Raw genomic sequence first — 19760 nt, 5'->3', positions numbered from 1 at the left:
CTCCTTGAGAATCTTGACATCCAGAAAGTGATCCACACCTCTGAGACTGGTGTCAGAAGCCATTAACTAAACAATAGCTTTAAAAAGTCTCCAGGTTTTGTAAACACAGCCAATCCTGTCCCCCTTCCAAAGGAGGGAAAACAAAAAAAAGCTAGATAAATAATTTTCATGGAGGCAATTTGTTTCCCAGGGTCTGTATTTCCTTTCTGTCTCATCCATTGGTTTTTACTACTTTGGGGCACTGGCAATAAAATAGAAGTGCTGTCTGTTAAAGTGCCTTCTGTTCCCTTCGGGGAGTTTCACCTGGAAGCCCACTAACGGGGGCGGGGTGGGGGTTCACAGCAACAGGGAATGAAGATTTAAAAAAAAATTTCTTTTGAAAATGAATTCTCTTTTTTTTTCTTAATGCCGGGGCAGTGGTGGGGAGGGACAGGGAGCTGTTGAGGTACGTAGAGGGGACTATTATTTTCTATAATTCTCTTGGAAATTTTGTTTTGAATTTCTATCCAAGCTAGTTTAAGAGGTATGGCTAAAATTACAGCTGGCCTTTGGCTGGATATGAAAAATAATTTCCTCTTTGTAAATGCTGGAGAAAACTGAGAATTTCTGCCAAAGAAGGTTGTGGCATCTTTTAGAATAATCTAAATACTGCTGGCAGTAGGTATTAGAACCAAGGCTGAGCAGGGGCTGAGGAATGTGTCACTAGCTGGCAGGGTGTCTTAGGAACAAATATTTGATAACCCTCAGGCTTTTTTTTTTTTTTTTTTTTTTTTTTTCATTTGTAAAAGGTGTTGAAAAAAAAGACTGGCTTTGTTCATCTCACAGGATTTTTGAAAAATCTAGTAAAACAATGTAGATAATTGTGTTTTGAAAATGTAGAGTGTTACGGACAAAGAAAAGGTATAATTATTATCAACTGTAGCCTCAGCCCAGTAAAACCTGCTGTTCAGGAGGCACGGAAGCCATTCTCACCATCTGACTGACAGATCACCCACCACTCAGCATGGGAATAAATGGGAGAGTCTGAAGCTCAATTTTTTTTTTTCCATTTGGAATATTTGATATTTGTAGCCATGTTTGCCAGCAAAATGTTTTAAAGACTTTTCACTTTGAGAGACACGGAACGCTACAGAGAAGAACGTCCGTTCTAGCTGCATTTAACTTGGCCGGTTTTAACTTTCTCCGAGAATCAAAGCACAGATCTGGAAGGGGCGGGCGTGTACTTTCTTTTCTTAATCAGAATCTCCCGGTGTGGGGGTGGCAGAGGTGAACATTACCAGCACCCGGGGTGGAGGGACTGTCAGCTCAGTTCTTCCATATGGCTCAGAAAGATGGTTTAGAAGTCTTGTCGATGGCAGGGTAAGGAGGCTGGCAATGTCATGGTGGCTTTGCAGATGAAGAAACGGATCCCTAGAAGCCCGGTCACAGGGCTGTGGGATAGAGGCATTGAGTCTCAGGCTCCTGTGTCCCAATTCCAACCGTCAGGAGTAGGACCAACTTTGGCTCCCCAGGGTGACTGTCGCATTCACCACACCCCTCCTTTCTCCTCTGGTCACCTTGTTTCTTTGATTCATCCCATCTCAGGTCTCAGACCCACCAGGTTTGCCTTGGGAATTACCTGACTCTCCCTGGTGCTGCCATTCCAGCCAAAACAGATTGGTGGCTTGTGTGCAAGACTTCAAGGGTATCTGGGATTCAGCATTCAGAACCCTGGCTCCTAGATGGCTCGAATTCTGTGGTCACAGGGCCCACAGATTATCCGGGAAGTTACTTTCTGAAGCCCACGAGAGTCATCCAGCCAGCAGTGTCCAGGGTCCCCCATAAAATTGAATTAGATGGCTGAGCGAATTAACCGTTTGCTCCACTGCGTGTGCAATGCATCTTTAATTACATTTCATAAAAATGTCGGGATGGATTGATGGAACTTTCTTTAAACTTCAGGTAGGCACTGGGAGTAAACCACAGTGCAGTATAACTTGTTCTGTTAATATAGGCCCAGAACACATTTACTTTATGGCAGTTCAACAGAGGCTTTGATGTGGGGCTACTTAAAAATATATTACCTTTGCAAGGCTTTCCTTTGGAAGATACAGTGGGTCTTGGCAGCCTATAAGCTGTCAACCAAATGATCAATTGACAAACATGTTCACACTTATAAGTCACTGCACCAGCTCTCCTGATACATGCAAAACGCTGGTTTATTGCAGAAGAAAGCGTGCATTTCTCAAAATCCTTTCATTCGTGGTGTAGGGTTGCTGAGACAAGTCTTGTCAAACAGAAGCTTTTCACAATGCAAGAGAAGTCTCTTTGGTCTGCCCTGCATTTTCTATCCACAGGGATTATTTCAGGTTCTGAACTGGGTATATGATGTGAGGAAAGAGATAGATGCTGCTTAAACAACTGCACAGATCCAGGCTGTGGAGAGAAAGTTCTATTTCCTCTTGAAGATTGTATTTATACTTGCAAGAAGCTATCACTGTTCTGCCAGAGTATATATCTCCTTTTTTTTTTTTTTTTTTTTTTTCCTCAATGAATCCTTTTGATGGAACCGGAAAATTGTGTTTCTCCCCTGGGGCAGAACCATATGCTGTGTTACTAACGTGTTAGATACAGAGCTGAAGCATCTCCCTCTCTGCAGCTCTGGGGTCTCCATGAGTGTTGAGGATGGCTGGACACCCCTGGAAAAGACTTGGTCCAAATAAGAACACGGGTATAATATGTGCCTCTTAAACTGTTATCTTCTTTGGTGGCAGCCTCTCTTGTCTTTATATCCAAAATTTCTTCTTTGTTTCTAACTTTGGGAAGAAAAAGTGCAGACTCATGAGTCCTTAATGGTTGGGTCTATTGGCTTAATTAAAAAATATATTTTTTTATTATGTTTCTTTATTTTTGAGAGGTAGAGACAGAGCGCGAGTGGGAGAGGGGCAGAGAGAGAAGGAGACACAAAATCCGAAGCAGGCTCCAGGCTCTGAGCTGTCAGCACAGAGCCCGACGCGGGGCTCGAACTCACGAACTGTGAGATCATGACCTAAGCCAAAGCTGGATGCTCAACCGACTGAGCCACCCAGGTGCCCCTATTGGCTTAATTATTTTAAAGAGACAAAACAAAACAGACCCTGCTCTCCCTTCTCCTTTGAGGACAAGAAGTGGATTGGGCTCAGCAAGGACGAGGTTCTTGGGTGGAGGTGAGAGTGACCCATCTGAGAAGTTGTGGGATTGGGCTTGTCCCTCATGGCCACCAGCAGTGTGCTTTCTAAGGCAGAACCGTAGATGTCGGTTTGAGTAAAGGCCCAGTCTCGAGGAGGGTTGAAACTGAGCTGAAGCCACATAAGTTGCCTGTTGTGGTAGATTTAATTTCTTTTGTACAATGTCTAATTCACCTATAATTTGGGCTAAGTCTGGTGGTTGGGATGGTAGCCAAAAAACCACCTCTGTGACCCATCTGCTCCTGTGCCGGCTCGGCACTGCTTCACCTTTGACCTTTATTGCCTCCCAGCCGCTTGGCATTGACAACCCCTCCCCTTACCACAGGGAAAGCTGACTTGGGATTCTTGAAGCCTTTGGGTCCTGGGCCAACACAATGGTCTATGCCAACTAATTGTCTATGCTACCTGGGCCTGGCGGCCTCTCACTACATCACGTATGGGGATATGTGACAGGAGCCTGGCATTGTCCTGGTACAAGCAGGTGCTCTGTAAATGTGGAGGGATGAAGAGGAGTCCTGAACTGCTCCAGGGCTGACAGCAGGAATCCTAGAAGCCCAGTACTCCTCCATTGCTGCCTCCACATAGGAAGGGTGAGTGTCAGCTGCTGCTTGGGGGAGGGGGCAGGCTCTCTCAGAGAGCCTCCTGCCAGGCACACTCATGGAGGTTCATTCCAGACCTTTCTACCAGCCACCCACACCTAGCTTTCATTGCTGCAGCTGGGTGCACTTGGCCCCCACCTACAGACTCAAACGAACCCAAACCTCTAAGAGGCGGCCCTTTAAGAGAGAGCTTGGCCTCACTTCCTCCTCCTGTGGATGTGACTCTCACTTCCTGTCATGGTTCCAGGAACTAGACTTTTTATCGTCTCTGTGATTACACTCCTACACTGTATCACAATTTCATTGATGGGGTCCCTGTCCAGTCTCCCTTCGTTTCAGTTTCTGCTGTGTTTCTTCAGCCCCCTGGAAGTCTGCCCCTCAACCCCAGCCCAGGGCAGGGTGCGCTTTCTGACAGTCCCTCCCTGAAGCTGTTTACCAGTGAGCTGCATATCCCGCCCAGCTTGCTTCCCCTGCACTCAGGCCGGTGCCCACTCTACTCAGGGCCCACACCCTTGGTCCCCCTGCGCCTGGCCTGCCCAGGTAAGGAGAGTGGCCAACTCTGTAGCAGGGAAGTTTCTTAAACCTGGCTGCTCTCACACACTTACGTGCCCTCCCATTTCCTGTGGCCCACGCGGTTCCCCAGGTCCACCCACCCACTCACCCTGCACGTAGCCCTGCCCACAACCAGCCCTGCCCCTGCCTGAGCTCTGCTTTGACAGCACAGATACCCAGCAGGCGTGAGCATCTAGCTGGGTGTGCACAGGCATTTCCCAATAGAGGGGTGGGTTGTGGCCCCTCTTGGTGGTTTAATCAACTAATCCTTGGGTGCCTTTGAAGAGATTATCCTCATCATCCCTATTTTAATAACTGGACAAGTCAAGATGAATTCGTTTACTTGGAGTCACGGCCTGTCCCTGGGGGAGGTAGCTGTAGCCCCAGGGCCCAGTTTAACACGTTCTTGAGTCATGATCTATTTCAACAAGAAAGGACTTGAAGTCTATAATTTTCCCAAACTTAAAAAATCGGCTTTGCAGCGGATCTGAAGGATTGCCCCTTAGCTGTACCCCGTGGGCGAGAATTCTTGTCTTTAGACAACCCACTGAGCCTGCACTGAATCACCCAATTATGGCAAATTCTTTTCTAAATAGAAAGCCCTCTACAGCCACCGATGGAAAAATTCCAGATCTGCAGCAGATATCTAGCGCATGGGCAGAGGCAGGGTTTTGGCATGACCAGTCGTTCTTCGTTTCCATCTCAGATCCAGCAGAAGTTGTGCAGATGATTTGCAGATGAATAACGTTGGCCAAGAAGCCCCTGGGGGAGACTGGCGTGCGTGCGCGAGCGTGCGTGTGTGCACCCTCTGGAACCCCAGCCCCTTTGGGGCACAGAGAACAGGCTGTGTGTTTGCAAGGCTTGGTTGCACCCACCCAGCTTGAGAGGCATGTGGATGCATAGGGCAGAGCATGTGAGACACTCCTCTGAGACACAATCTGAGGCCGCTCAGCTCAAGTGGGCTGGGAGCTTTGTGTTGAGGGCTTTGGGTCTGTGCTTGGGAGGGAGGAGAGAAGGGTGTGTGTCTTAATTCCACCTTGGTCTTCCTATCTCTGAAGCAATCGGTTTCCAAACAAAGCCCTCAGTGGTGACTCGAATGCTGTGCCACTGTTTAATCTTTAAAAAAACAAACAAACACCCAAACTTTCCAACCCTTTGTACAACTAGACATGCTTTGGGCAGATGGAATAATGGAATAGTCATGGGCAATGAAATGGAACGAAAAGCAAAGAGATTCTGGTGCCAGGCACACCTGTTTGATTTTTGCTGTATTCTCTTCCTAGCTATGTGACCTCAGGCAAGACACCGTGGGGGTGGGGCTGGAGGGGCACTTTGGTTTTCTTTATCTGCAAATAGGGAGAATGCTATCTGCTTCCTTCTTTGTTGTGAGGATTAATTGATTCCATGAAACTAACCCAGGTAAGACCCCGTCCCATGGAGCGTGTGATAAATACATTTCCCCCCTGAGTTAAGGCAGTACTTGAAGGATTGAAGAGTGTCTTTGTGGGGGTCTAAAGTTATAGTTAACTTTTGAGCCCCAAGGCAAACCAGAATCTGGGACTGAAAGTGGCGAATGTTTAGAATTTAGCAGACCCTCTGGGCAGTGTACTTTCCAGATCCTTCTAGGACACCTCAATAGGAGTTTGGTTGGTCCACCATCTGTGGGGCAGTCTGCTGCTTGGCTGTCACCCATCTCCTTCTGGGATGACTGGCATCAGTGTGACCCTGTTGGTTGGCTTGTCAGGCTACTTCCTTCTCTTGAGGCTTGTCCTGGGCACGGCTGGCTCTGGCCTCCCGCTGCAGCCCGTGGCCCAACACGCAGAGCTCTGGGGGAGATGCATCCAAGCCAGAACCCTTTAGTTCCGGGGCACAGGGGCTGCTCCATGGCTCAGTGTCCTTTTTGGGGCTCTCCTCACTGCTGCTGCTGGGAAAAAGGACAAATGTAGATCAAGAACTCCTCTGTTGTTCCTTCTGCAACCTGCCCCCCCCCCCCCCCGCCCCTGCCTCAATCCCTATTCTGCCTCTCTCTGTCCTTCTGTCTCTCTCTCCCACAGGCCTGTGGCCCCTTGTTGTCAGACCTCTGCCCTCCTGCATCAGGTTTGCTTGGCTGGTGCTGTCCTGTGTGCACCTGCTGTGGTAGGGCACCGTGGGAACCCAGCCCCTGGTGTCTGTGCTGACAGGTTGAGTCCTGTTCTTCTGATGCCCAGGATCCTGCTGCTCTGAACAAAGCAGCTCCCTCGGGAACTCTGGGAGCTGGGCCTTTATTTTGTTTTTGTTTTTAAAGCACTTCTTGTTTAATAAAGGGTTAGGCTTAGCTCGTTGAATTGAAAACAACGCCAACAATAACAGCAAAAAAAAAAAAAAAAAAAAAAAAAAAAACTAAAAAAAAAAAAAAACAACCAAAAAACTCACCACACCCTGCTTCACTCAGCTGCCACCCTTTTCCTGAATGGAGTAAAATGGAAAGTGCTTGGCCCAGGCCTGGCCTCTGGCTAGAATAGAGCTTTCCAGCCACTGAATGACACAGTGACAGGGGGTCTGGGTGGAGAGGGACAGCCAGTGTGCACTGGGAGTGCAGAATGGAGAATGATCACCAGCATGGAGCAAGCTTGGGCTGGAAAGGGGACTGGCTCAGGGGCACCTGGGAGGCTCAGTCGGTTAAGCGTCTGACTTCAGCTCAGGTCATGATCTCATGGTTCGTGAGTTTAAGCCCCGCGTCCAGCTCTGTGCTGACAGCTCAGAGCCTGGAGTCTGCTTTGGATTCTGTGCCTCCCTCTCTCTCTGCCTCTCCTCTGCTCACAGTCTGTCTGTCTCTCTCTCTCAAAAATAAATAAACATTAAACAAATTGTTTTTTAAAGAAAGGGGACTGGCTCGGAAAGTTGCACTGGCTGTGTGCTGGCGGGCTAACCTCGTAGTTACTGCTTGGAGGTTGGAGCTGGCTGTTTGGGTTCAATTCCTGCACTTACTAGCAGTGTGCCCTGTAGCATATTAATCTCTCTGATTCCCAGTTCTCTTCTTTGTAAAATGGAGATAATAACAGTACCCATCTCATAGGGCACTCAAAGGTATCAGTATTGGATAAAGTGTGATATAGTCGTAGCATATTAACCAGCACATGATAAGTGCTCAATAAATGGCCAGCTGTCATTCTGGTGCTGCCACTTTGTAGCATGAACGAGAAGTCTTACCTAGAAGGGATACTAGGGACCACCCTGTCATATGACAGGTAGGCACCTGAGGGCCAAAGTCCCTCAATCAGTCACCTCAGGTTCAGGACAGGACCCAGCTCCTCACATGCACAGACCAGAAGGTCTTTCTCTCTGCCCGTGACAGCAGGTTCTTGACTCTTCTAGGAGCTTCATTACACAGCATGTTTAGCTCTATGTGTTTAGGCTTACATGAGATGTCAAACCAGTGGAGGGCAAGTCTGAGTTTGGATCCTAATGGGATCAAGGTGGCAGGAATGTGGGGTGGGGTGGAGTGGGCACTAAGATTGGCACCAATGTGATTTTTCGGTAGTGAGAGTCTCACTGTGTTCTGCAGAGCCAACCGCATCCAGGTTGGCCTCTGGCCCCATGACCGGTCCCTGCCTGACCAAGTGTGATTTTGTGTGCAGGACCAGCTCCCATCTTACTGACTTCTCCCGGTGCCTCTTCTGGAGCAGGGGAAGCCAGATGTAGGATGCACTTCATCCATGACCCTTTGCTGCTCCCCGATGGGGTAGCTGGCAGGAATGGGAGGGGCTTTCCCGGAGATAGGCTGTGGCGGGTAGTGTCGGTGGAGGTGACAAATGACTTTGTCCTAGAACTGCGTCTTCCCCAACCCCAACCAGGTTCCACATCTGTGTGAGGCTCAGGCTAGGAGGCAGATTTTTCTGGTTGCCACAACATAGCTGTGGTTCTACCTGGTCCCAGGACAGCTGGGGAGGCAGGCTGCCCAGCCACTGCCCCGCTGGTCAGTTGGTAGGTAGCCTGATCCAGGAAATAGGGCCGGGGGGTTTAAGTTGCAGAGAGCCCCTGCTGGGGGTGGTCCAGTCCAAGCAGAGACGAAAAGCACTGCATTTAGGGGAGAAAGCCTGAACCCTTCTTGAACACTCACAATGCCCCAGCAGGCTAGGACCTAGAGACAGCACCCCCACCAGGGGATTCAAAACATAAATAACAGTTGGAGCTCAGTAACGGAGCTTCCTGGGTAAGCCTCCAAGGACTGTTCCCAACCCCCTGGGCCCCAAGATTGGGAGGATAAACATCATAATTTTTTCTATAAGAGGGGCTTGTGCCCGGCCTGGATGACGAGAAGCAGGTCAATGCCGGATGCAGGCCAGTTTATCCTGCATGCCTGCCTCTGCTGCAAGATGTGTGGGGTGTGGTTCATCCCTGCCAGTCCCTGCTTGTGGAAACAGCCCGTCCTGAGTCTTTCAGGCTCTGTGGGGCTGGCTTGTTGGCTAGTTGCGCGATCTTGGGAAATTATGCCTAGTTCCTCAGTATGGTTTCCCATATGCAGAAGGGCAGGAACAAAGGCAGCTGCAGAGGGTGAAACCACTCAGTGCTTTTATAGCTGGAGTACTTCTCCCAGATGCCAACTTGACAGGGACAGAGGTGTGGAGGGACTGGGGAATGAGCATTTTCCCATCACATCCACCACGTGCTCATAGGTTCACAGTTTGGAGGGGCTGAGAGGTGTGGTCTTAGCAGGAGGCAGGGGAAGGAGTGTGAGCCATTATTGTGACCTTCCACGTGACCTTGGGAAGGTGCCTGTTCACGGATCCTCCTTTCTTTCAAGCTGCAAGCCCTTCTCTCCACCCCCACCACCCCATCTCCCCAAGTATTGAGATTCAGGACATAAAACAACCTTTTAGCCTGCCCTATTCCGAGGAGAAGCCTGAGAGAAGGGCATTATTTTCTTCTTGAACAATTTTATGTTACTTTAGTATTGCTCCTGCTGTTTTAAAATGTTAGTGTTTTTAATTAATGCCATTTTATTGTCCCTGTTCTCTCAAGCTCTTCTCCTGAAGGGCACAGTTTTAGAAATGTAATATCTGAATAAGTGGCTAGAGTGAGGAGTGATGCATTAACATTTATAGAGGTTCTTAGATGAAAAGCACCGTGCTGTAGGAAGCTCATTTTAGATTTAAGAAAAGAGCAGTATTACATTAAGATTCTTGCAAAAATAATCAATATTTCATTTCTTTCAAGTGGCTGGGGAAGTTTATATAACTATAATAATGCACAACTTTCCCTAGATAACATCTTTATTTAAAATTGACTGCCGAGGACTTTGTAAAAAATTACCATTCATGCCTCAACAGATTGTGAAGTCTGTAACGCGCATCACTCTGGCAGAAATACACTGCTGATTGACGCAGCGGTGGGCGTTTTGGAGATAGAAAGGACCGTGCTGGTTGAGCTTCGTCCGATCTGATATCAAGACACATTGATAAGAGTTCTTCTCTAATAGGTCTCAGATAGACAGATTCCTTCCCGTGCCACATTCTGGAAAAGATGCATGGCCCCATGCACTCCGTCCGCTTGGGCATATGTGCCTTTCCTTCTGTGTGCAGGTAGTGGTGCAGTGTGACCCATGGCCCGTCGCAGCCTCGTGCCCAGGCCTGCCCACATGGCCGGGCCAATGACATGGAAGCCAGCTGCCCTCACCGGAAAAGCACACATGAACTCAGTCTGCTGAGGGTAGAGATGGCAGTCCTTCCACCCGGTTCTGGTACTCAGCGCCCATGAAGAGTCTTGCTCTTGCCCCACACACCTCTGAACGGGGAGGTAGAGGTGAGGCTAGAACAGAGGAGAAGTGGAGGCAGGCTTTTGGGGGCGTGGGGAAGCCAAACATTTCTATCGCACACATCCAGGACGAGCTATCTCAAGGCATGTCCCCTGGGTGTCTCTGAGACAGTTTTGAGGGGGGGAATCTCTGAGGTCAAAACTATTTTCATAATAATATCAAGATGTTATTTGCCTTTTCCACTCATTCTTCCGTGAATGTAGAGTGGAGTTTTCCAGTCTACATGACGTGTCATATCACACCAGATGGACTGCAGAAGCAGATTTGAGAATTCCACCATCTTTCCGTGAGGCCAGACATGAAGGGATTTGCAAAAATATAAGACAATGCCACCCTTTTTGCTCAAAAACATTTTTTTTGGTAGAAAATATACCTACTTTTTATGTTAACATATAATGGGGTCATTTAAAAATGAATTCATAAACATTTTAAACATTTCTCAATTTTAATTTATAATACAGTAAAAAGTGATAGATACGGCCCACCTACATGAAGGTTCTTTTGGGGTCTCTCTAATTCTTGAGAGTTTAAAGGGGTCCCAGGACAAGGAAGTTTGAGGGACTCCCACATAGATATTGGTCTACTTTAGTAAACTAGAAACTACAGTAATGAGGACGCTGGTTCCAGACAGGGTGACAGTGTTTCAATGGAGGGTGTAGGGGCATAGGAAGTCACTTCATCTACGTTTCCCTAAGTGCAAAATAAAGGGTGTGTGTGTGTGCTTGGATTAATGTGATTATTTAAATTTTTTTTGTTAAATGTTTTTTAATGTTTATTATTTATTTTTGAGACAGAGACAGAGCATGAGCAGAGGAGGGTGAGAGAGAGAGAGAGAGAGAGAGAGAGAGAGAGAGAGAATATCTGAGGCAGACTCCAGGCTCTGAACTGGATGCAGGGCCTAAACCCATGAACCGTGAGATCATGACCTGAACCGAAGTCGGACGCTTAACCGACTGAGCCACCCAGCCGCCCCTAAACTGTATTTTTCACACAGCAGAACTTCTTTCAATTAAAATCTTTCTTGGGAACTTGAAATGAGTGACAGATGAAGGCACAGCTGCTCGAGGAAGGGGTGGGTGGCAGGAGGCTGGATATCCCCCAGCCCCTTTTTCCAACTGCCTCTTCCCTTGGAGCACAGTTGGAAAACTACTGACCCAGATGATCCCAAGGACCCAAGGCTCTACTCTGATTACCACAGGGCCGGGGCCCACGACCTTCCTTACCTGCTCCTGCTGAGTGGGGATTCACAAGCGTTGCTGGTGGCACCGGGGACAGGCAGCGGGAGGCGGAGACCTGGCCGGCGGTCAGAAGCTGTCCTCCTGACGAAAGGCTGAGGGTTGAGGGCACACAGGGCCATGCCCCGCTGTGAGCCCACCCTCGGCCGTGGCCCTGAGCTGCTCCTCCAGCATCCTGCGGGGGTCCCACGAGGGCCCCCGGCTTCAGGTGGCAGCGATGGTGGGGTGAGCGGGTGGGCGGTCGAAGGTGGCAGCGCAGCTTCAAACAGAGAGGAGGTGGCTGGACAGAATATGGAACACGTGTTCCCAGACACTTTGGCTGTGGCTGCCCGATTGTTCTCAGAACCTCTTGTTTCCTGTCCCTCAGTAGGGGACACTGGGGGGGATGGGGAGGCGCCAGAGGAAGGGGAACTTGCTTCTGTGTGCTGGGTGGGGGGGCTGGAGGCCTTGTGACGTGTGGGTGGGCTCGCGGGGGGAGGGCTGGGCGGCTTGTGCTGCCGTGTTGCTGGGGAAGCTCCTTTCTTCGTTGTTGGGGGGCTTAGCACCTTGGGGCTCACCGGAGGGCTGACAGGTGGGCTGGAGGAGCCATGCACAGAAGGAGCACTTGGCCGGGCAGGTCTGTGAGAGGAGGGCTGCCTCCTGACTGCTCGGGGTGTCCAGTATCCCCTTGAGGGAGAGGCCTTCCTGACCAGCAGGGCGCTTCTCTCCTGGCTCGGTCTTGGGGCCTCAGGAGAATGTGGCCCCCGGGGTGGCCTGGCCAGGCTGGGTCCCAAGGTCCTGTTGTGCCCAGATGTGTGGCTGGAGTGGTGCCAGGGGATGGCCTTCTGGGGATGCTTGGACAGGCTGGCAGCCTTGTCTGCAGGTGCCTGACTCGGAGCCCCGCTGCCCTCCACCTCTGGGTTTCTGCTGGTTGCTGGCAGGTGGTTAAGGTCCCAGGTGAGCTTTTTGGTGCCGCAGCCACTCTTGCTGCCCCCTGGCCCTGTGCTGTGGGGCCTGGTGGGGGCAGTCGTGCTCCTGCTGGGTAGCAGGTCAGTGGGGCTCATGGAGGCTCTTAGCTTTGGGGAAGCCCACGTTCTCCGGGCAGGGTCAGCCCCTCCCGGCCCTGGCACATGGGTCTCCTTGGAGGAGCTCCCTGCTGGCTTGCTGCTTTCTGGGGGCTCCAGAGAGGTGAAGGATTTGTCCATCAGGACTTCCAGAGGTGGTGGAGGGAGATGCTCTGGGTCCTCCTCTGTTTCACAGTTGAAATTGAGATCCTCACTCTTGGATGCTTCTGCTGTGAGCACAGGGGGAAAAATAGGAGGTGGGGGCCTCCAGTCTGGCCCCACCTGGAGGGGGTCTCTGCTTGCTGCTGGAGAAATTTGTGGCTTTGGATACAAAGGGGCAAGCCCCCTGTAAATGGGAAATCTGGGAGGCATGATGGGGACCCCCCATTTCCTGAGGCAGGGGTTTGGCCCAGAGTCCTTGGAATCCCCCAGTGTTCTCAGACTCTTAGTGGGACAGAAAGTTTCAATGAGTTTCTTGACCGATGTTCTGGTGGGGCAGCCCCTGACATTCCAGTCCATGGCTCCTGGAGCCTCACTGGCCCTCTCACCCGACGCAATGGCCACCGGAAGCCCCTCAGCTCTCCGCCACCAGGGCTGTTCACTCTCAGGGCGGGGACCGCATTTCTGCAATATGCTTTTGTCCTGACTTGGCAAAATGCTGAAGTTCTTGGTGAGAGAGGCCTTCAGCTTGCTGATGGTGTTGCTCGGGGTGACCCTGCAGTTGTCGGGCCTCAGAGCCGCTGCTCTGGGCTGCGGGACCTGCCCCGCGCTCTGCCCCTGCTGTCGTGCGCCCAGGGCATAAAATGCCTCCAGCCTCTGGCTGAGGTCTCTCTGGACCCTCCGCAGCTCCTGGAGGGTGGGGTCCTCGGCCTGGCTCTTCAGACAGCCCTCTGACTGGGACCTCCTCTGCCTCACAGGGGCCCTCCTGCTGCCACTGGCTGTGCTGGGTCTTGGTGGGACCGCCGTCCTCCTGTCCTCCTCCTCAGGCCAGTCCTGGGGCCCCGAGGGCACAGGGACAAACTTGATCCTTTCGCTGATTGCTTCCTTCATCTTCAGAATCATTTCCTGGGCTTGGGGGCTCCTAAGCCTCCTGGAGTGTGGCTGAAACAGGCTTTCCGGGCTACCAGGTGAAGACCGTGGCCTTGGTTGGGAAGAATTTTCCCGCCATGCACAGGGACTCATGCTGCTCGCTTGGTCTTCCTCCTCCTCTGGGCTACTGTCCTCACCTTCACTGAGGGAAGACGTGCCCATCAACCTGGGGCCTTTAGAAAAACGTGTTTCCCTGGAGATCCCAATCCCAAGGGAGTCACACCAAGTGCTTTTGGCCATCCCCAGGGGGCTGGAGGTAGTGTTTCTTGGGCCCGTGCTGGAGGGGCATGGGCCACTGGCCCCACCCTGTGCCTCTGGCTGAACCTTTGCCGTAGGAGGTCTCGAGAGCGGGCAGTCCTGGGGTCGGTCTGAACCCATCTGGAAAGGACTTTGCTGCCAGGTGTGTCCCGAGAGCCTGGCTTCTGCTGTGGCTGGAAACGCTGGTTTCCATTCCGAGGGCTCCGGCACTGAGTCCCAGCTGGCTTGCTTGCCCAGCTTGTCGGCCAGCTGCACAGACTCATTGTCAGCACCGATGCCACTGTCCTCGGAGCACAAGGGCAGACCCTGCATCCCAGGGTCGCTGTGGCCACTCACCAAGCTCTCCAGTTGCCCCAGAGCCCGCAGGAGACATTCATCCACACCCCTCTTTGTGCTCAGCTTCTTTCCCACGTGGCTCGCGGTGGCATGGAGGTAACTGCTGGAGCTCTCCAGGAAGCTGCCGGTGAGTGAGGCCACCATGCCCCTGAGCACCAGCAGCTTGCTGACTGTGTGCTGCAGAAGCTGTGGTAGGAGGTCCGGCTGCTCCTGGGGCTCTCCTTTCCTCAATGGCCATGCCAGATCCTCCCTAACTTCTTGGAGGAGCACTTCTCCATCCTTGGAGATCTCCCCCAAGAGCCGGTTGACCTCATCAAAGCACAGCAGCAGGAAGCTGACCATGGGCTGGAGCAGCTCTTGGGTCTGGGTGGCCTGATGGGTGATGCACAGAATTGCTTCATATTTGGAGAGGCTAGAGTGGAGGTAGGTATAGGCATGCTGGTGCGCTTTCACCAGGGGCTCGGGGAAGTCCACTTTGCCCTCAGGCTCGTGAGCAGGAATGCTGTTTTGGCAGCAATGGCCCTGTTGGCCACATGTGTGGCATCTCAGCATCCTTTCCTGGGTGTTACTTTCTTCACTGGCTTCCCCAGAGGAGGCTGCCCCTGGTGACCCATGGGAGCTCTGTGTCTTGGACGGAATGTCCTTAGCCGTGCGGCTTTGTGATTTGCCCAGGTGGGATTGGGAGGTTTTGGCTTTGGGGGGCAGTCCTTCCATATCTTTCCCTTTGCCTGCAGTGGGATCTCTTGGGAGCGGACAAAGACCTTCAGCCGAGCTTTGGGTCTGGGAACTTGGCTGCTCCTGTGCCAGCCTCTGTCCCTGGGACAAGCCTCCCCCAGAGTCATAGCAGGTGGAGGTGGGAAGCAGCGAAGGGGTAGAGCATCTTTCACTGCCCCCCTGACGTCCCGGCAAAATTGCTTTGGGCTTTTTAAAAAACTGGATGCCACTCTTAGCGACGCTATTAACAAGGTCATTGTGGGAAGGTGTGCACCCCATGATTTCAGCTTGTAGTCATCTCCCCGCCCCCCCAACACTCTTCACAGTTTGCAGAGAATCAAATTTGAAATAGGAGGAACAAAAGCGAGCCTTACTAATCTGTCCGGGCAATTTCCAGGCCAGAATCCTCTGAAGTCCATGGTGCCGGGTCCTTGGAATCAGTTTTCTTTAGTCCCTTGGCCCCACCATGAAGAGGTGGTGGTGCCTGTTGTCTTGTTGTTCTAATCTTGAACGCTCTGCTGTTAGTGAGCAACAGGGCAATTCTGAAGGACCCCAGTCTCAGGGATTATGGGCCTGCTTCAGCCCCGGTCCTGACAGATGTGCATGGCAAGTGGAACTTTAAGCCTATTAGGTTAATCATGCCCTAGCCAGTCAGCACTCCCAGTGTGTTCTAATATAGAACTTCTCAGCATTTGCTATCTTGGGAAGCGGATTATTTTTGCACGTGCTTATGCTTTTAATTCTGTTCAGACGCCTGCCATATGAAACCTAGAGAAATGAGCCATAATTGCAAAAAGCTCTGGAAGAGACACATTTGTGGAAGAGAAGGGAGGGCTCGCCAGCTACAGATCCTGGCAGAGAAGTGACCTTCACGGTTTAATAAGGGCAAGGCAGCGGAGTGTGCTCCATCCAGCCTGCTATTATCAAGGAGACCCCAAAACACACAATAGACAGTAATTGAGGCAATACATTGTTGTTCGTGTGGCTTATAAAAATACCACGGCTCTAGTGCTAGAGAACTTCTGTAAATAAGACAGTGAATAAAGAAGGCAAGGTGGCTTTCCTTTATACTGGAAAAGTGAGTCTGATAGCAGGGAAGAAGGCTTCCCCGATTTGGAGGGGAAAGCAGAGAAACGCGCTGCCATATAGAGCTCAAGGCTGGTCCCCATGGAGCAGAGGGGCTCCAGGAGGTAATGCTGTCAAAGAAAGAGGCTTTTAATTAAATCTTTCTCATAGGAAAATGAGCCAGCCCTGGGCAGTGGGGAGCGATTTGGTCATTAGGAGTAGAACATAAGGGAAAAGTATCTTTTCCTTTTTAAGCACAGCTTCTAGGCAGTCTTAATATGGAGCTCTTGTCCATAGTGAAGGGTAGCAGCCGCCCATCTTAAAACTCCTCTTGAACTTTTTAAAACCGTCAGTAGTCTAGAGCAAGTAGAGAGGCTTGAGGCTTGGGTTTAAATCCTGCTCCTTTCAGCTGGGGAAGCTTCCAAACTTAATTAACTTCCTTGAGACAGAGCTCATCTTTGGAATGGGGATAATGGTACCTACTTTGTGGAGGTGTTGTAGGCATTAAGTCAGTTAATGCTTTATAAGTGCTTGGTGCAGCGCCTGGCCAGTGGTAAATTAGAAAGAAAGAAAGAGGTAAAGAAAGAAAGAAAGAGAGAAAGAAAGAGAAGGAAGGACGGAAGAAAATGAGGGAAGGAAAGAAAGAAAAAGAAAGAAAAAGAAAGAAAGAAAGAGAAGAAAGAAAGAACAAAAGAAAGAAAGAAAGAAAAAAGAAGAACAAAAGAAAGAAAGAAAGAAAGAAAGAATGAAAGAAGGAAAAGAACAAGGATTCCTTACTCCTTTTCCCCTGGCATCTTACCCACTTATGAAAATAAAAGTCATAAGAAAATTCATTAATTTGTCCAGGACCAAGTCCCAATCCTTTCCTGAATCATCTGGAAATAACTGCCTACTGGTAGGCTTCCGGCTCCCACATCTGGGTTTTTGGCCATTCTGTGTGTGCAGAATGGCCCTTTGCTCAGCACACTGCCACCTCAGGATTTTCCCAAGGCCTCATTGTGTCGTTTCCCTGCTCTTAAATGCACAATTCCCACCATCTGCAATAGGAAGAGGGCCTTTTATTTAACCATTTCTCATTTCTGGACATTTTGCTCGTGGCCAATTTTGTATTTTCCTAATAGAGAAAAAAAAAAGATGGCATTGAGCATCTCCTACAGTTGCTGAGATTGGAGTTGATATTCTGGCTTTACAGTTTTCATTTTTTCTTATAGAGCCCCATACAGCCAGTGAAAACACTACCGTGGGTGTCAGGATGCTTTCGGAACCAGAAGGCACGTGTAAACACCTCCTGTGCCGTGAGCAGGCTGGAAACGGACTACCGGGGCTGCTGGCGGAGCCTGAGCCTGTCACGGCCCTGGGCCCCAGGGTGCGTAATTAATAAAGTTATCTGATCTGTTTGTTTGCTGCAGAACTCAAGGGAAACACAAAGCTGTGACTCAGTGCCTGGGGGCGAGCTGTGTTAGGCATCAAGAAGTTGTTTCATTTGTCACAGCACTGGGCTGGCTCAGTAAACAAGTATGCCATGTGGGAAAATTCTTCTTTCTTCCATTTAACAGAGTGGAAAGCTCATCTGAAGGGTTCTTCGTGTACATTCTTCATTCTTCTCCTCTCGGGATTTGGGGCCCTGGTCAAATCATCTTTATGAAAACCTTTGATCTAAGTGGCTAAAATTATTTCCAAACCAATGACCAAAATAAAAGTATTTGCCTGCAGGGTCAGCTGTCAGATAGCTCTGTACCTTGTAGAATGGTTTTCTTGACTATTCCAAATAATTGAAGAAGTTCTTTATTCATTGCCACTCATTTTTCATTAAGACTAATTTTGTTTTTCTTTCTTTTCAATTGCGTTTGCTTTAAATGAAAAAAAAAATTACTTTGAATACTGTTGAGTAATTTGAGTAGAAATGTAAGATGACCCACCTACTCTGGAAAATTGTTTCACAGTTAAACATATACCCACTTTTTTTTTTCTTTTTTTCTTTTTTATAAAATTTATTGACAAATTGGTTTCCATACAACACCCAGTGCTCATCCCAAAAGGTGCCCTCCTCAATACCCATCACCCACCCTCTCCTCCCTCCCACCCCCCATCAACCCTCAGTTTGTTCTCAGTTTTTAACAGTCTCTTATGCTTTGGCTCTCTCCCATTCTAACCTCTTTTTTTTTTTTTTTTTTCCTTCCCCTCCCCCATGGGTTCCTGTTCAGTTTCTCAGGATCCACATAAGAGTGAAACCATATGGTATCTGTCTTTCTCTGTATGGCTTATTTCACTTAGCATCACACTCTCCAGTTCCATCCACGTTGCTACAAAAGGCCATATTTCATTTTTTCTCATTGCCACGTAATATTCCATTGTGTATATAAACCACAATTTCTTTATCCATTCATCAGTTGATGGACATTTAGGCTCTTTCCATAATTTGGCTATTGTTGAGAGTGCTGCTATGAACATTGGGGTACAAGTGGCCCTATGCATCAGTGCTCCTGTATCCCTTGGATAAATTCCTAGCAGTGCTATTGCTGGGTCATAGGGTAGGTCTATTTTTAATTTTTTGAGGAACCTCCACACTGCTTTCCAGAGCGGCTGCACCAATTTGCATTCCCACCAACAGTGCAAGAGGGTTCCCGTTTCTCCACATCCTCTCCAGCATCTATAGTCTCCTGATTTGTTCATTTTGGCCACTCTGACTGGCGTGAGGTGATACCTGAGTGTGGTTTTGATTTGTATTTCCCTGATAAGGAGCGACGCTGAACATCTTTTCATGTGCCTGTTGGCCATCCGGATGTCTTCTTTAGAGAAGTGTCTATTCATGTTTTCTGCCCATTTCTTTACTGGGTTATTTGTTTTTCGGGTGTGGAGTTTGGTGAGCTCTTTATAGATTTTGGATACTAGCCCTTTGTCCGATATGTCATTTGCGAATATCTTTTCCCATTCCGTTGGTTGCCTTTTAGTTTTGTTGGTTGTTTCCTTTGCTGTGCAGAAGCTTTTTATCTTCATAAGGTCCCAGTAATTCACTTTTGCTTTTAATTCCCTTGCCTTTGGGGATGTGTCGAGTAAGAGATTGCTACGGCTGAGGTCAGAGAGGTCTTTTCCTGCTTTCTCCTCTAAGGTTTTGATGGTTTCCTGTCTCACATTTAGGTCCTTTATCCATTTTGAGTTTATTTTTGTGAATGGTGTGAGAAAGTGGTCTAGTTTCAACCTTCTGCATGTTGCTGTCCAGTTCTCCCAGCACCATTTGTTAAAGAGGCTGTCTTTTTTCCATTGGATGTTCTTTCCTGCTTTGTCAAAGATGAGTTGGCCATACGTTTGTGGGTCTAGTTCTGGGGTTTCTATTCTATTCCATTGGTCTATGTGTCTGTTTTGGTGCCAATACCATGCTGTCTTGATGATGACAGCTTTGTAGTAGAGGCTAAAGTCTGGGATTGTGATGCCTCCTGCTTTGGTCTTCTTCTTCAAAATTACGTTGGCTATTCGGGGCCTTTTGTGGTTCCATATGAATTTTAGGATTGCTTGTTCTAGTTTCGAGAAGAATGCTGGTGCAATTTTGATTGGGATTGCATTGAATGTGTAGATAGCTTTGGGTAGTATTGACATTTTGACAATATTTATTTTTCCAATCCATGAGCAGGGAATGTCTTTCCATTTCTTTAAATCTTCTTCAATTTCCTTCATAAGCTTTCTATAGTTTTCAGCATACAGATCCTTTACATCTTTGGTTAGATTTATTCCTAGGTATTTTATGCTTCTTGGTGCAATTGTGAATGGGATCAGTTTCTTTATTTGTCTTTCTGTTGCTTCATTGTTAGTGTATAAGAATGCAACTGATTTCTGCACATTGATTTTGTATCCTGCAACTTTGCTGAATTCCT

At 49.1% G+C, this 19760-nt stretch overlaps 1 protein-coding gene across 1 annotated transcript; it reads right to left on the bottom strand.

The window, feature by feature from the left end:
• Positions 1-6097: 6097 nt before the first annotated feature.
• PCARE (photoreceptor cilium actin regulator) lies at positions 6098-15105 on the bottom strand. Its single transcript, XM_047851164.1, has 2 exons — positions 11375-15105; positions 6098-6278 (listed from the first exon to the last, which is right to left on the bottom strand). Exons 1-2 carry the CDS (start codon positions 15103-15105, stop codon positions 6098-6100), a joined length of 3912 nt encoding a protein of 1303 aa, XP_047707120.1.
• Positions 15106-19760: the final 4655 nt, after the last annotated feature.

Source organism: Prionailurus viverrinus, chromosome A3 (assembly GCF_022837055.1).
Source record: "Prionailurus viverrinus isolate Anna chromosome A3, UM_Priviv_1.0, whole genome shotgun sequence".
NCBI lineage: Eukaryota > Metazoa > Chordata > Mammalia > Carnivora > Felidae > Prionailurus > Prionailurus viverrinus.
Note: the sequence above shows the minus strand (reverse complement) of the source record. Positions and strands in the feature narration are given on the sequence as shown.

Excerpts from the sequence above, each read along its gene's own strand:
- PCARE (XM_047851164.1), bottom strand. The coding sequence starts at position 15,105 with ATGGGGTGCACACCTTCCCACAATGACCTTGTTAATAGCGTCGCTAAG. Across the intron at positions 6,279-11,374 it reads TCCCCACTCAGCAGGAGCAG|CAGCAGTGAGGAGAGCCCCA; the intron begins GTAAGGAAGGTC and ends TTTTCCCAGCAG.